Consider the following 14,888-nt stretch of genomic DNA (forward strand, 5'->3'; position numbering starts at 1 on the left):
TAGCACCTACCCTGTACCATCATGTATAATTTTTTTTTAATGTTTATTTTTCACAGAGAGAGAGAGAGAGAGAGAGAGAGAGAGAGAGCATGGGCAGGGGAGGGGCAGAGAGGGGGATACACAGAATCCAAAGCAGGCTCCAGGCTCTGAGCCATCAGCACAGAGCCCAACGTGGGGCTCGAACTCACAGACTGCGAGATCATGACCTGAGCCGAAGTAGGACGCTCAACCGACTGAGCCACCAGGCGCCCCTGTACCGTCATGTATAAAGCACTCTACTAGGCCATGGCCTTCATGAGGGTGTAGTGCTCCTTTGTGTAAATTAGAAATTGGTAATCCTCTGGGCAGAGGTGGCTCCATGGGCTCAAAGCCTGGTAAGTGACCAGCACTCTTTTGTGAAGAAAAAGGCACTCCCCCCACCCCCCACCCCAGAACAGGGTCCTAAGCCCACAGCTTGTGGAATTTTAACAAAGATTTCAATTTCCATTCACCCCCTTGTCTGGATATCGACCAAATGTGATGGCTCCGTGGTTGGCAGTGATGCAACGCATTCAGAATCTCTTAGGACCTAGTGAATGAAAGAGCAAAATGTCTAGGATTTTATGTTACTTTGGGCTTTCCTAAAGCAGGCACTAAGACAGGGATTCAATTGCAGGTTTCTTTGGGAGGTGAATCCAAGAAACACTGAAGAAGAATGGAGAAACGAGACAGGGAACTGTAAGAAACCAATATAGGGTGTGTCATGCAAGTTAGCACTGTGGGCAAGGGGGTTTCATTGCAACGGGGAGCTCTGAGAGCCAGTTTGGAATACGTGTCTCCAGGTTTCCCCCTCCACTTCCACCTCTGGGCAGGGGAGCTAAAGTATTTACCCTGCCTCCTATCAGTCATCGGGTGAGGCCTGCTGGGTTGGTGTGGGATGGTCTTTCTGGGGTGCATCAGGTGACAGAGAGGGCCGAGGCAGCCAGAGAAGCAGAGGCTGAAGGTCAGGCCAGCCCGCATGGAAATGGTAAAGATGGTGAGGATATGGTCAGGACCCTGGGAGCATCTGCTTCATGTTTACAGTTGGCATTATCACAGAAGTTTCTGGAGGGCTCCAAAGCTGTAATAGCAGAGCTGATGAGTCTATGAGTGCCTGCACAAGACATAGCTCCTCACCTTTCCTAAATAGGCTTTATAGCTGAACATCAAAATTTCATTTATTTTTAGAGTACAGAGGATAGCCTTGGGACAGAGTTAGTTTTGCTAGGACCCTCAGAAATTAAAGGTCTCATGGAGCTGAGCTTATGGGTGGCAGACCTGGGGCCTGGAGTTGCGTGAGTGTTGTAGGGTCATCAGGATGGCAACAACAACATTAGGGTGTTGTAGGGTCATCAGGATGGCAAGTCTCTGAGCTGGTACATTGTGAGTGATTGTTGCTTATCAGCATCCTTTCCTTTAAAAGGTCACTGCTCGCTAAGTTTGGTGTAATGCAAATCCTGGTACACATTGGTTGAAACTTTTTATTACAGAATAGCACTAACCATGACTTGAGCACCTTCTAGAACATCAGGCATACGGTAGGTCCTTTATTCTCCGGAACATATCTAATTTTCACAATCCTGAATTCTGGATCTTATTAGCTCCATTTTAATGATGAGGAAACTGAGCTTCAGAGACAGGGGGTTAAGCCATGTTTATGTGAATTCATTTACCCCATGTATTGGTAGGCTGCCTTCCCTGGACAACACTCAGTATTAACTAGTGGAGTAAGGAGCACAGCAACCCTATCATAAACACCTTTAAATGTCCTCTCTTCCTAGTAAACTATTCTTTTTCTTAAAGCACATGGATATGTATAATTTTTGTTTCCCTATGAGATGATTCCCCACTAGGACCACTTTGTAAATGTTAAGTACACAACAGTGTATTACAATGCCTGGAAACATCTCTGTATCCATAATATATGTTGAAATAAATTTTACAATATGTTAAGCATCAATTAAAAAACTCCTGAGATAAAAATCAACATCACAAAGAAATACTACTGCATACTCACTAGGATGTTATAATAAAGAAGACAAGACAGTAACAAGTGATGGCAAGGATGTGGAGCAAGTGGAACCCTCATGCACTGCTGGTGGGAATGTAAAATGGTGCAGCTGCTATGGAAAACAATTTGTTAGTCCCCCCAAAAGTGAACTCACATAAAGTTACTGTCTGACCTAGAAATTCCACTCCTGGGTATGTGAAATGAAAGGAGAAATGAAAACATATGTCCACATAAAAAGTTGTATATGGATGTTCATAGCAGTATTCGTAATAGCCCCAAGATAGAAACAACCCAAACATCCATCCTACTGATGAATGGATACATAAAATGTGGTAAATCCATGCAATAGAATATTATTTGGTCATGAAAGGGAATAAAGTAACGATTTATGCTACAATGTAGACGAACCTTAAAAACATACTAAGTGAAAGAAATTGTTAATCACAAAAAGCTACATATTTATGCTTCTATTTGTATGAAATATCTAAAACAGGCAAAGCTGTAAAGACACAAAGTAGATCAGTAGGATGGGGAGTACAGAGTTTCCTTTTGGGGTGATGAAAGGAATGTTCTGCAATTAGATAGTGGTGATGATTGTCCAATCTTGTGAATATTCCAAGAATGTTCCCTTTTATTAGAGGGGCGAATTTTATGGTATGTGAATTATATTTCAATAAACAATACAAAACAAAACTTGTTTTGGCAGGATATTTGTGTTGATAAAAAATGAGTATCAACATTAACCCCAGGACTTCTTGCTATTTAGGTAATGTTTTGGAAACATTCTTTCAGGTTGTTGCCAAAGCCCTTCATAGTCCATGAGTTTATTTTATTCAATTCCTTCTTGTGCAAACTAACATAATGTTTTAGTGATGTCTTAACCTTGAACACCTTTGAAGTCCTTCAATCAGGACAAATCCACACAACTTTTAGGAAGGAAGCACATCAATCTTTCTCCTTTCCTCTGAGATGAGAGAAAAGAGAGTAAGACAATGAACACAGCTCCCAAAATGAAACAAAGCTGGGATGTCGATGTAGGCAGGTCTCTCCAGCCTTGGTCTGTCTTATTCTGGAGGATGGTGTCAGGTCTAATGCTTCAGGGTGCAGATTTAAATCAATATAAGGACACAACATTCCGACAATCGGAGCCAGTTGGGTTTCAAGCAGTTCATCGTTGCCCATGAAGGCTTGTGGAGACAGACCAAAGCTGCTCATTGAGAGGAGGCTGATGGGCTGACTGCAAGGTCATATTAACTCTGAGAGGCCATGATTCTGGTTCCCATGCTGTATTGCTCCAGTTCTTACAGCAGTGACTCTTTGCTCAAGGAACCATCATCAGCTGTGTATTTGGAAATAATTTAGAATTGGTTGGGAAGAAAGCAGGAAAAACAAAGCACCAGAGGCTGATGCTTGTTGTTTGCTTGATTTTCAGAGAGAGCAGTTGATTCTAAAGCCAGAACTTTTAGAGCACTAGGTAGGGAGCCAGGAGGTCTGGGTTCTGGGCACAGATCTCTACCTAACCTAATTGGCTGGGTGACCTACTGCAAGTTGTCTATTCTGTCCTGACCTAGAACTTGTTTATTTGTAAAACACAGCACTGAGTTGGGCTTGAAGGACCTTTAGGCTCTGAAAAATTCTGGGATTTTTCTCAATAACTTTGACTTTTCATAGCAAGTCTCACACCTGCCTTTTCCTAGGTTCTGGTTGGCCTTTGCCTGTTCCCCCTCCCCTCCCCCCCCCGGCATATATGGACTATTTAATTGTGATTAAAAGACCATTTCCAGTACTGTTCGGTTGTTTTGTCTCTGTGTGCACCACCATGACCCTCACCACTGTGCCCTGGAAGGATGTTGGCAGGAGGGGGTCAAATGCCCCAAGTCCAAAAAAGGCTTATTACATAGGGGGCTGGGGGGAACATGGGGGGAAAGTGGGGCAAAGAGGGTTAGTCCTTCTTGGCTGCCACTTTCCTCGTGGCTGCAGGACATTGCTTAGCTCTTCTCTCTTTCTCTTGGCCTGGATGTGTATCCACACCCTTTTCTTGATGAACTTGAGCACGCACTTGTCCTTGGAGACCTTGAGCAGTTCCATGGCATGCTTCTCATATGGGGCAAAGCCACACACCTCTCGGATCATGTGCCACATGAATTTGCTGTGCTTGGTGAGGCACCTGCGGCGGTTCGCAGTGCCTTGGCTTGTTCGCGTTCTCAGTTGCTTTGTGGCCCTTGTTGAAGCCCACAGCCATAGGGTAGCTCAGAGCCATGCTGCTGCTCCTTAGTGGCTTCCGTGGCGGAAGGCCTTTGCCTGTTCTTAATTCCTTTTGTTGCCGGGAAGGCTTGCCATGTGCATGGCCACCATTTTTCTTGCCAGTCTTGCCCTTCTTCCCTGATCTTAAGCTGCCATTCTTTCCTCTGTGGTTTCATGTCAGTCCCACCTTCATGGTTAACACTTTCTTGACTACCGTAGGCTATAGAAGGAGACTCTGACTTTTGTTGCTGTATGAATCACTTTGCTGCCATCTTTCACATTAGTCCTAAGCATCTGCTGTTTGTATGTCTCCTGCTTTTCCAGTAAGTCATAAGCTACTTAGGAAAGCAGCATGGTGTTGCAATCAAGGACTTAAAGGTACTTCCCTAAAGTAGCGGAGCTGATAAAGTGACTGGGCCTTAGTTTTCCAGTTTGTGGCATGGGGATAGTAATACCTACCTCATGGAGTTAGTATGAGAATTCAATGAGATAAAACAGAAAAGGGTTTGGATCATGGTGGTTGGTGATGGTGCAGGTGGACAGTAGTGAGAATGTGGCTGAAAGAACTTGCCATCTCCTGTACTTTCAGAAAAGAAGTCATGTGAACACCCGGGAGAGAGACTGTAGTGATTGTTCTCAGGAATCCGTTCCTCTTCCCAATATTCCTCAGTGTCTGAAGATAATTCCACAGAGTGAGTGTAAATCTTGCTGTGGAAATTTAAAGTTTTTTTTTCCTATTTCTTTTTTTCTTAGTGAAGATAGAGAAAAATCCTTCAAATTATTCGGCACCTTTGGTCACAAACTCTTGGCTAGTCTTAGAGATTGTTATGAGATTACTTCTCGAATGATCTCTTCTTGGGTAATTAATTTCAGTTTCCTTAACATCCCTCCTGGTGCCCATCTTCTAAATGTTTAAGTGGGTCTTTTGCTTTCCTCCGTCTCCCAGAGTAATATTCCTTTCAAGGCTGGGGAATGGTTGTTGGGTAACGGGTCAAATGAATTAATAGGACATATGGTTCACAGACACTTTGCTCTCAACAACTTGATAGGAAGTGGTTTGATTGTTGTTGTTGTTTTTTAATTTGAACTATAAAAACATAAGAACCATCTGCTGTTATTTTTTGCATGTGATCCCTGTAAGTTATTTAGTTAGATTGCTCCTATGCAATTAGCTGCTCTACGTGGAGGCTTTCATGGCAAAGCTGGATTTATTTCATTTTCGGTTGTAATGTATATGGAGTGCGTGTGTTTCCCATCCAGACTCCTTTCATAAATTGCAGCAGGTTTGGGGCGCCTGGGTGGCGCAGTCGGTTAAGCGTCCGACTTCAGCCAGGTCACGATCTCGCGGTCCGGGAGTTTGAGCCCCGCGTCGGGCTCTGGGCTGATGGCTCAGAGCCTGGAGCCTGTTTCTGATTCTGTGTCTCCCTCTCTCTCTGCCCCTCCCCCGTTCATGCTCTGTCTCTCTCTGTCCCAAAAAAATAAATAAACGTTAAAAAAAAAAATTTTAAAAAATTGCAGCAGGTTTGCCTACATGCGGTGAACTCTTGGGATTTATATGGCTTCTGTCTTAGCCACTTAAATGCTTTAATTGTAATGATCCCTTTGATTGGTTGAGAATAGGTTACATACTAATTGCCATGGAGCAAACCAAATAAGGTAATGTGATAGAAAGTGATGCCAGGGTGGGGGTGGGGCTGCTGTACGTAGGAGCATGGTAGCCCTCGAAGGAGGAGCAATTGGAGTTGATACCTGAAGGGTGATAAAGAGACTGTCAAATGAAGATCTCTGGTGAGCCCAATGAAGGTCTGCAGTGAGAAGGTTCGAAGGGAAAGGAAGTGAAGAGCAAAGGCTCTGAGCCATGGAATATGCTGAGGACTAAGCTGAGGAATAAAGAATTCCAGTGGGCTACACTATTGTGAGATGGAGGAGAATGCAGTGTGAAGAAGGTCTAGTCTAATAGGAGCATTTTTAAGGGAGGATTTGATATCATCTGATTTATAGTTCTAGAAAGCTCACTCAGCTAAATGGAAATTGGATTGTTAGGAGCAAGAATGGAGTCAGGGAGACCAGTGAGGAGACTATAGCTGTTGTCCTGATGAGAAACCATGGTGGTTTGGGCTAAGGTTGTGTGGCATAGATGATAAGATGATAGATAGACTTTGGGATATATTTGGGATATGGAATCTATGGGACGTACCTGATGAATTTGGTCTTTTCCTCAGATATGGAAGGCTCGATTTCATTTTTGGTCAGTTAAGTTTGAAGTGGCTAATGGAATCTAAGTGGTTTAAATGTCTAGCGGGTGACTGAATATATGAATTTGGAGCTTACATGAGATTTGAAAGCTGAAGTGTTCATTTAGATCATGTGAAAGTCAAGAATGTAGACAGAGAGGTTGCTGAGAGCTGAGTCCAGGATACACCATCATTTAGAAGTCTGGAAGAGACACAAACAAGGGACACTGGCAGAGTAGCCAGATAGATGGGAGAACCTCCTGTTGAATAGGTGCCTGGAAAGGAAAGCGTCTCCAGGAGTACTTGGTGCCCTCATCATTCAGTTTCAAGTGCTAGCACTTAACACTCCTATTAAAATGTTAATTGAAAAATGTACTCTGTAGCTGAACTAAAACATTTAGTGACAGCTAGAGCAGGGTGGGCCCAACATCTGTCCACAGAAACCCTCAGCAACAGTGGGATCAGAAACAAGGAGACTCTTGTCTCCTAGGGGCTGTGGGAGATGGGGCTTTGCTGAAGTCTCCATCAGGGGTTGTGAGATTTTCATACCATTGCCAATGCAGCAAAGCATAATTTGTTTGTTGTTGTTGTTTAATGGCAGTTGTATATACAGCTCGCATGGCTATGCCACAAATCAGTTCTTTGAAAATAATCAGTAACTAAATTTTAATTCTATATTTTAATTTCAAGACTCTAAGGTTCACTTAAAATAAAAGCCTGCATAGCCAACTTAGTGTATGAAAAGACAAAAATACTTCTGTTTTTAACTTCTTTATATTCTAGTCTTTACCAGAAGTCTCAAAACAAATCATTTTCTAAATTTTATCTTTTCTTGAAGGCAGTTTCTGTTTGGGAGTTAACTTCAGCTTATGGAAAATTGTTGTATTATCTGTTTGTCATCTGATAAATGATATTATTTAAATGAGGAATGGCGATTTCTTGCTTTCTACCTCTCTTAAAGTGAATGTATAATGCACTCCAACAAACATTTTAAGTTGAAGGGCAAAGTTGGGGAGTCCTATTTTTTTGTACCATTTATATAAAAATAGGTCATTTTTCCAGCTGCAGTAGGTGCATTTTCTCCAAAACCCAAAGCTGATCGTTCTGGAAACAAGATGGTTTATATTGGTGATTCCCATCAAGTTTGGAGTAATAGTGGATTTGTTTGAAATATAAGCAAAGCTACAGTTTCCTTTAAGAAGTTTTAGTTGGTGACAAATACTTAGGCAAACTCTATGAGTGTTTGTTCTAACCTTTTACCTTACTGACATTTAGTTAATTTTATGAATAGATAAAGCTAAGAAGAATGTAGTGGACTGATAGTTGGCAATTGTTCACCAAGGAGGAATATTCTCTTGGTTTTCCAAACCAAATACTTGGTTCACTTAAGGAATGAGACTTGGCTAGGAACAAAACATCAGAAAATAACCCCTTTCCATAATCTTAACAAAATGACTGGCTCTGTTGCTTGTATAAAACAATATTTTGGGCACAGTTGGCACAGTTGGTTGGGCATCCAGCGTTGGCTTCGGTTATGATTTCGCAGTTCATGAGTGGAAGCCCCACGTCAGGCTCCACTGCTGTCAGTGCAGAGCCCGCTTCAGATCTTCTGTTCCTCTCTCTCTCACCCTCTCCTGCTTGTGCTCTCTCAAAAATAAATAAACTTAAAAAAACAAAAAAACAAAAAAAAAACCTCTACAATATTTTATGGCACCTCAAAATTCTCCATTTCTTCTAAGACCAAACAGGAAGTAGCTCATTTACCTGGTTGACTCAATTCCAGATTCAAAGACTAAAAGCTCAAGCACAACGCCTGAAGCATAGGACCTTACCTATGTGTAGTACTACCCATGGTCGTAAAAGAGTACAATGCTAAGCCAGCTGGCAGCTGTAAACTTGTGTGAAGGTTACAGGATGTAACAAGCCTTGTCCTTGAGTCTCTCATGAGCAGTTATCTTTTTGAGGCACTGGACTGTCCTGGGGTAAAGGTTCCTGGTGTCCAAGCCACACGTAGGAGGTACAGGGTGGGAGTGAAGGAGACTCTGAGGTCTCCTCCCTCCTTCCCTTCTCCTGCCCTCCCTTCCACCACGTGGGACATGAAGATCTACATGGGTAGATCATGCTGTGGGAAAGGGCAGAGGGAGGGCCACCCCTTGCCTGGGCGGTGATGGTGGGAAGAAGGTTCTCCCCAGGAGGAGGCTGTGTCTTCTTAGCCACTAGCTTCCCCACTCCTCAGTCACTGGCATGTGAGTGTCCAGTGACTCCCTGGTGAATGTTGAGTGGTCTGGGGTCAGGGCTCGTTCAGTCTCAGGGCAGAACTTCTTTCCTTTCCTTCTGACACTTACCTCCTTGAGTAGTGTGCCGCGTCGTCTCAGACCAGACCCCAAAAACCTGCACCTGGGGAAATCATTCGATGTACTGTACAGAAGGGTGCCCTGTGACTAGAAAGGCTCTACCCAGTTGAGGCATCACTTATACATATGAAGAAAACACTAGAATTCTTTGGGATGCAAAGCAATAATAACTTGCTATTAAGAGCAGCTTCTTAAATCTGATCATGTCATCTTCCCATTGAATACAAGCCAAGCCCATTACCTTGGCAAACAGTCCCCTGCATGGACTGGCTCCTGATTTCCGTTCTCTCCTTTTGTACCACGCTCCAGTGCCTCGAACACTCCAGGCCCCTTCCTGCCTGCTCCACCCTGTGCTCTGTCTGGTATGTTGTTCCATGGCTCTTCACATGCCTCAATCTTTCTGATCCTTTAAAGATCCACTTAACTGGCATTTCTTCAGGAAGATCTGCTTTGCTCTCTCTCTTGTCCCCTCTGTCTCATTATTTTGTACCTAGGCATTTTGTGGTTTCCCAGGTGTTTGCTTTCTTGTTTATCAGCTATCTGCCACCCTTGATTGAGCGCTTTACAGGCAGGACTGTTTTCTGATTTGGGTAGACTCTAGTCTAGTCCTGGTTCAGAAGAAGCTCTCAATAGGTAAATATTTGTTCAGATGAATGAATGAAGTATCAGCCTGCTTTTCATCAGAAAAAGTGTTTCAAGTTAAAAAAAAACACACCTTTTTTCTTTCTCGAATTCTCGACATGCATTACACATACACACATTGTATGTGTGGTTCACACTGTAATAATTCCATAGTCTCGTACGGAACTGCCTTCAAGGATAGGGTTTGTGATTTAGTGCCTGTGGTCTAACTGCTATTAGTGCTTTTTATTCCTAAACTTCTAATGTGTGCCCTTTCCTTTTGTCTTTCTTTTTTAGCAAGGGAAGCCATATGTCTTCGACAGAGTGCTGCCTCCCAGCACGACCCAAGAGCAGGTTTACAATGCGTGTGCAAAGCAAATTGTCAAAGGTAAGTGCTATTTCTTTATTTCCTCCTGGGCCTTTCAGAGTAATTGAAAACATTAAGTGATATTTGCAGCCTAGGAATCAATGTGCCTTGACTATAAGCAGAGGCCTACTAATTGGAAACACTGAATTATAGCCCGAGCTCTGGTCCTGATTTGCTATGATGTCAGGCAAGTTCTTTAACCTCTCCATATCTCCTTGCCAAGGAAATGTCTTTATTTCTTTTGCCACCTTTTTGGCAGAGTTATTCTGCTACCTAGAAGCTTAAAAGCTATGGTCACACTATTTCTGTAAAGGTTTTAAAGTACTGCTGTAGGTATAAGGCCTCCTTTCTGCTTTGAAGGAGACAAAAATAGATATTTCTGATGCTCCATTTGTATATTTTTGGCTGAATTATTTTGTGCATCTGTGTCTTCAGGGAGAAGCCTTAAACATGGAAAATTCTTGGGCATCAAGGAGTTCTCTACAGCATCATAAAATCACATTACCTTGTTGGTTATTGAGCTGTTTTTGCTACTCAGCATTCCTTAAATATACTTTGGTCTAACCCACTTTCAACTTTTCCACCCAGATACCAACATTTGTTCCTCCAAATAGGTAGCCTGAAGCCTAAATTTGTCTTAGAGATCAGCCCTTTTCTCTGGGACTGGCCTTGGCCCTGAAGGATTAAACAGCAGGGAGACGAACCAATTTACACGTTGCTGTACTTTGCCCTTTCACATCGGGCGGGCTGGAGCTTGCCTTGGGAGAGTTCGCCATCTGGACAGAGCTGAGGGGCATCTCCTGCTTCTTTGCTTTTCATCTTTATTTATTTATTTATTTATTTAAAAATTTTTTTTTTCAACGTTTATTTATTTTTGGGACAGAGAGAGACAGAGCATGAACGGGGGAAGGGCAGAGAGAGAGGGAGACATAGAATCGGAAACAGGCTCCAGGCTCTGAGCCATCAGCCCAGAGCCTGACGCGGGGCTCGAACTCACAGACGGTCAGATCGTGACCTGGCTGAAGTCGGACGCTTAACCGACTGCGCCACCCAGGCGCCCCGCTTTTCATCTTTAAATCTTTACCTTCTAGTCTGAATGCTATGGCAGCTGTGCTTCCAAATGTGCTGATGTTGCCACCTTTATAGGTAGCTCTAGATTTAAAGAGTAAAAAGCAAAATCAAAATTCAAAAAGCACCTTGTCATGCAAGATGTGCTTGTTTTTGGAAGCTGAGCTGAGTAACCTGTCTGAAATTCATGCAAGCCAGCCCTGGGTACATCTGTTAGATTGGTTCTGACCCTGGGCATCTGCGTAGGAGAGTCAGTCAGTATGTTCCTCGCTGAGGTGTATGGTTATTCACATTCTTGTTGCAGACATCAATTAATTTTGAAGGTCTTCACAGTAAGATCATTATAGAAAACAGAAGAGAAAAAAAAAACATGCCTGAATTTAGGCTCTTCTTGAATTACTACTGTAGGGCTGTATCTGATGGTAATTTTTGTTTTCTCTCTGCTTCTATTGTTTTTCATCTCTTCCTGTCTAAAACTGTTTTGTCTCTCTCTCTGGAGTGTGTAGCTCTAGTTTGCTCCTACTCTGTCCTTCCTCTCCATTATCAGACTCTTACTTATTTTTGTGAAACTAAAATTAATCACATGTGAGCCATAACTTCCTTTTCTCTCCCCTTTCATTATCAGAACCAACTAGTATTTACCGTATGCTGTGCTAAGCATGAGGTCAATTTAAACGCATCTCTGAGTTGATGTTCTGATTAGAGATGGATCCATTCCATCTTTAAAAAGTCCTGTGATTAACAAATAATCATCATCTTTCATTCTTCATTACTAGAGAAGTTGAGTCTCTTTCAGTGTTTGGGTTTTTTTATGGTATGAAATGTCAGAAATAGGCAATCCTTAGAAAGTTCTCATGAAGACGTGACCTAATTGGATAACTTGAGGCCCAGTATATGGTGAGCCACAAAGAAAACCATTTAGGTAAAATTAGGCTCTGACATGATATGATAAACAGATATTCTTCAGGCACTACAAATATGATGTGAGCATACTCATTTTGTAACAGCTAAGAGTGCCTTATTCTCCCTTGAAAGGAAGTTATTAGGGGATGATGAAGACCTGATTTAACTTTTTAAAATATCCAGTGAAACTAGTGTGAGGGGAAGTGGCCATGTTGTTTCCTCCTCATCAAGGTAAAACAAAGATATATGAGAAAGAACTCCATGGAATGGTTACTAGGTACAACTGAGGTCTTTTTTGCCTTGACAAAGCCTATTGAAATCAGGAAAGGAAGGTGGTATTGTAGGGGCCTCTTGTTCTAGAGGCCAGGAATTCAATCAGATAACTTCTGAAGGTCACCACAGTCCCCATGATTCATGATAATGTAGTAGACCCATGAGCTTTCCTTTCAAGTGTCTCTGAACCCTTAATGTTTTTGAGATCAGGAAGACTCCTTTTAACTGGATGGCTTTATTCTCTCTTGGGTTTTTGATTCCCTTCAACTTCACTAGTTTTTTAAAAACATATTTCAAACATTTGATTGTAGAATTCTGGTATCTCCCACACCCCCATCTTTGTCTGGTGTCTGTTAATCAAAATGTTGTCTGAAACAGTACGTAGGATTCTCCTCTGTTTCTTCCAGAAGAGCTTATAGGATTTGTGATTACCAACATGGTGAATAAGAAGGTTTCTGTGGACCCTAGGAATTAAAAACCATGGTTACTGGATGCTATTATCAAAGTACGGGTAACTATGTCCCAGTCTACAGAAGTCATTCTGGGCAATTGCCTTTCAAATTAACTAAATGTAGACTGTCCAGGGCTAGAGAAGGTGGTTTCTTGTTTGCTAGACCTAGTTTCTTTAGCTTCATTCATTTAATTATTTCTTTTACTCATTCCTTCATGCAAGGATATCAAGTATTTACCATGTGGTATAATCACTGCTAGGGACTAGAGTCGCCAAGATATATAAGGCTGTCTGTGAGAAGCTTTAAGTATAGGTAAAGAGACACGTGCATCCATAGTTGTCATACCCATGGGTAGTACGTGCTTTAAGACGGCTGTGTGCAAAATGCTGTGGGAGCACAGAAGAAAGTCACTTGAGACTGACTTTGGTGAGTGGGGATAAGGATTGGAGAGTTAAGGAAGGCTTCTTGGAAAGGTTGTGTCCTAAAGACTGTAGAATATAGCAGAGGTGTACAAGCAGAAGGAATAGGAAAAGCATAAAGAGAAATTATATGGCATGTTTGGGTAATTTAGTATTGCAGGGTACCTGGGGGATGGTACTTAAAAAGTTAGGCTGGATTAGAGTTTGGTAGAAATGGATGGGCTTTATCCTTCAGGCAATGTGGACTCATTGAAGAGTTTTAAGCTCAGGATATTATAAGATCTGTATTATTATTATGTATGGCTCTTAAGAAGAAATAGATTTTTTTGGCTACTCTTATCTGTCAGGCACGCTGTATGTACTTTGCATATGTTATTGTGTTTTAAACCTCAACAATTTTATGAGGTGTGAGCATTATTATTCCTGTTGTACTAAAGAGGAGGTTGAGGTCAAATAACTTGGCCAGGTCAGTTAGGAGGTGGCGGGGCTGGAACTTAAGCCTGAGCTTGTCTGACTTCCTTGGATTTTTCTACACTATCCTGTCCCTACTTTTCTGGTGAGCTCATAATGAGCATTTAATAGCAATTTATGAGTTGTTACTTTTGTATCAGGCCATATGGACTATTAACCAAGCACTGCAGAAGGACAGGATTAGAAATGGGTATGGGAGAAGGGAGGGAGGAGGGGAGGAGGGAGAGGGGGAAGGAATAGAGATTGTGGTTCCAGAGCCTCTGGTTGGCCCTGCCTGTCTTCCAACAGTGAGATGCATTTCCATTCTGAAGATGTAACGGTGCCCTTCCCTTCAGACCGGCTGGGCCCAGCGTTATGGTTTGCCAGTAGTGTTTAGCAGGGCTGCCTCTATGTGCTCTGGGCGTGCGACTTTTACCTGAGTAGCTTGACTGGTCAGCGGGAGCCTTAGGATTCAGAGGCAGTGATGACCTACCTACCTGTCAGCCAATATTGCCAGAGACCCTGGCCACTGACAGGCCACCATTTCACATGGGGAGCTGGTAGGAGGCCATGACAGCCTTCTCAGGAACTTACATGATTACATCTTCCCCAAATTCTTACCCAGTAGTGGAACAGACTCTTCTGTTCTAGCAAGGTCTGGACTCAGAACTAGCAAAAACTTGGGGCGGAAAACTGGCTTCTGAAGTCTATGGCAAAAGAGGCAAGAAGTATTTTCAAGGATCCCACTCCTCTCCTCCCTCCTCTCTGGAGGTGAGAAGGCTCTTCCCACCTGCAGTGGAATCTCTCTTTGGATTTGCTTCGCTGCCAGATGGATGTGTTGTGTGCTTGTGGGTGCCGCTGGCTTTGTGGTGTGAGCTGAGATCACATCACGCCAGAGCCTGTCACAAAGCAAGGTTCTGTCTGGCTGAACTGATTCCTGGCTCTGCGGCTGGCGCACAGAAATAGTCATTCTGTTACGAGAGAGGCTCTGAAACAAATGCTTTCCTCGGGCCCAGGAACTGTCATTCAACGTGATGAAAGTGCCTTTTTGTGGGCTGTTTCTGCTCGGGTCGGGTGGGGGTGGTTGCGTGGCTCAGCGTGGCGCTGAGCACAGACCTGCTCTCCCATTCCGCTTTCCTTGGCGGGTGCACCCAGATGCACTGTCACTTCCCCTCCTGCCTCTCCTCTCCTTCCCCTTCTGCCTCTCCTCTCCTCTCCCCTCCTGCCGAAGTCAACAAACTGACCCCCTAGACTTGGAGTTTGGAAGAAAATAGGGAACACTGCATTCGAAGAGCTTTTCCTTTTCTTTTAAAGTTTCTTTTAAAATTTTAAAATTTAATTCACAATTGCATTGATAGAGGACATCAGGTCTGTTCATCCTTGAACACTAGAGATAGTTCTCCAACAATGAATTAATTTTAACATGATCGTATATAGTACTTTAAAGGTCAAGCAGAGTTTGTTTTGATGGGGT

General features: G+C 42.9%; 1 protein-coding gene and 1 pseudogene across 1 annotated transcript in view; one reads left to right on the top strand and one right to left on the bottom strand.

Moving 5' to 3' along the window:
- KIF5C (kinesin family member 5C) overlaps positions 1 to 14,888 on the top strand; it is a 164,652-nt gene that overhangs the window by 42,906 nt on the left and 106,858 nt on the right. The window contains exon 2 of the mRNA XM_040475008.1: positions 9,780 to 9,870. Coding sequence (XP_040330942.1) covers positions 9,780 to 9,870 — 91 coding nt within the window. The remainder of the gene's footprint in view (positions 1 to 9,779; positions 9,871 to 14,888) is intronic.
- Positions 3,972 to 4,408, bottom strand: LOC121030545 (60S ribosomal protein L36-like; annotated as a pseudogene).

Source organism: Herpailurus yagouaroundi, unplaced genomic scaffold, assembly GCF_014898765.1.
Source record: "Herpailurus yagouaroundi ecotype Mexico unplaced genomic scaffold, PumYag 140, whole genome shotgun sequence".
Lineage (NCBI taxonomy): Eukaryota > Metazoa > Chordata > Mammalia > Carnivora > Felidae > Herpailurus > Herpailurus yagouaroundi.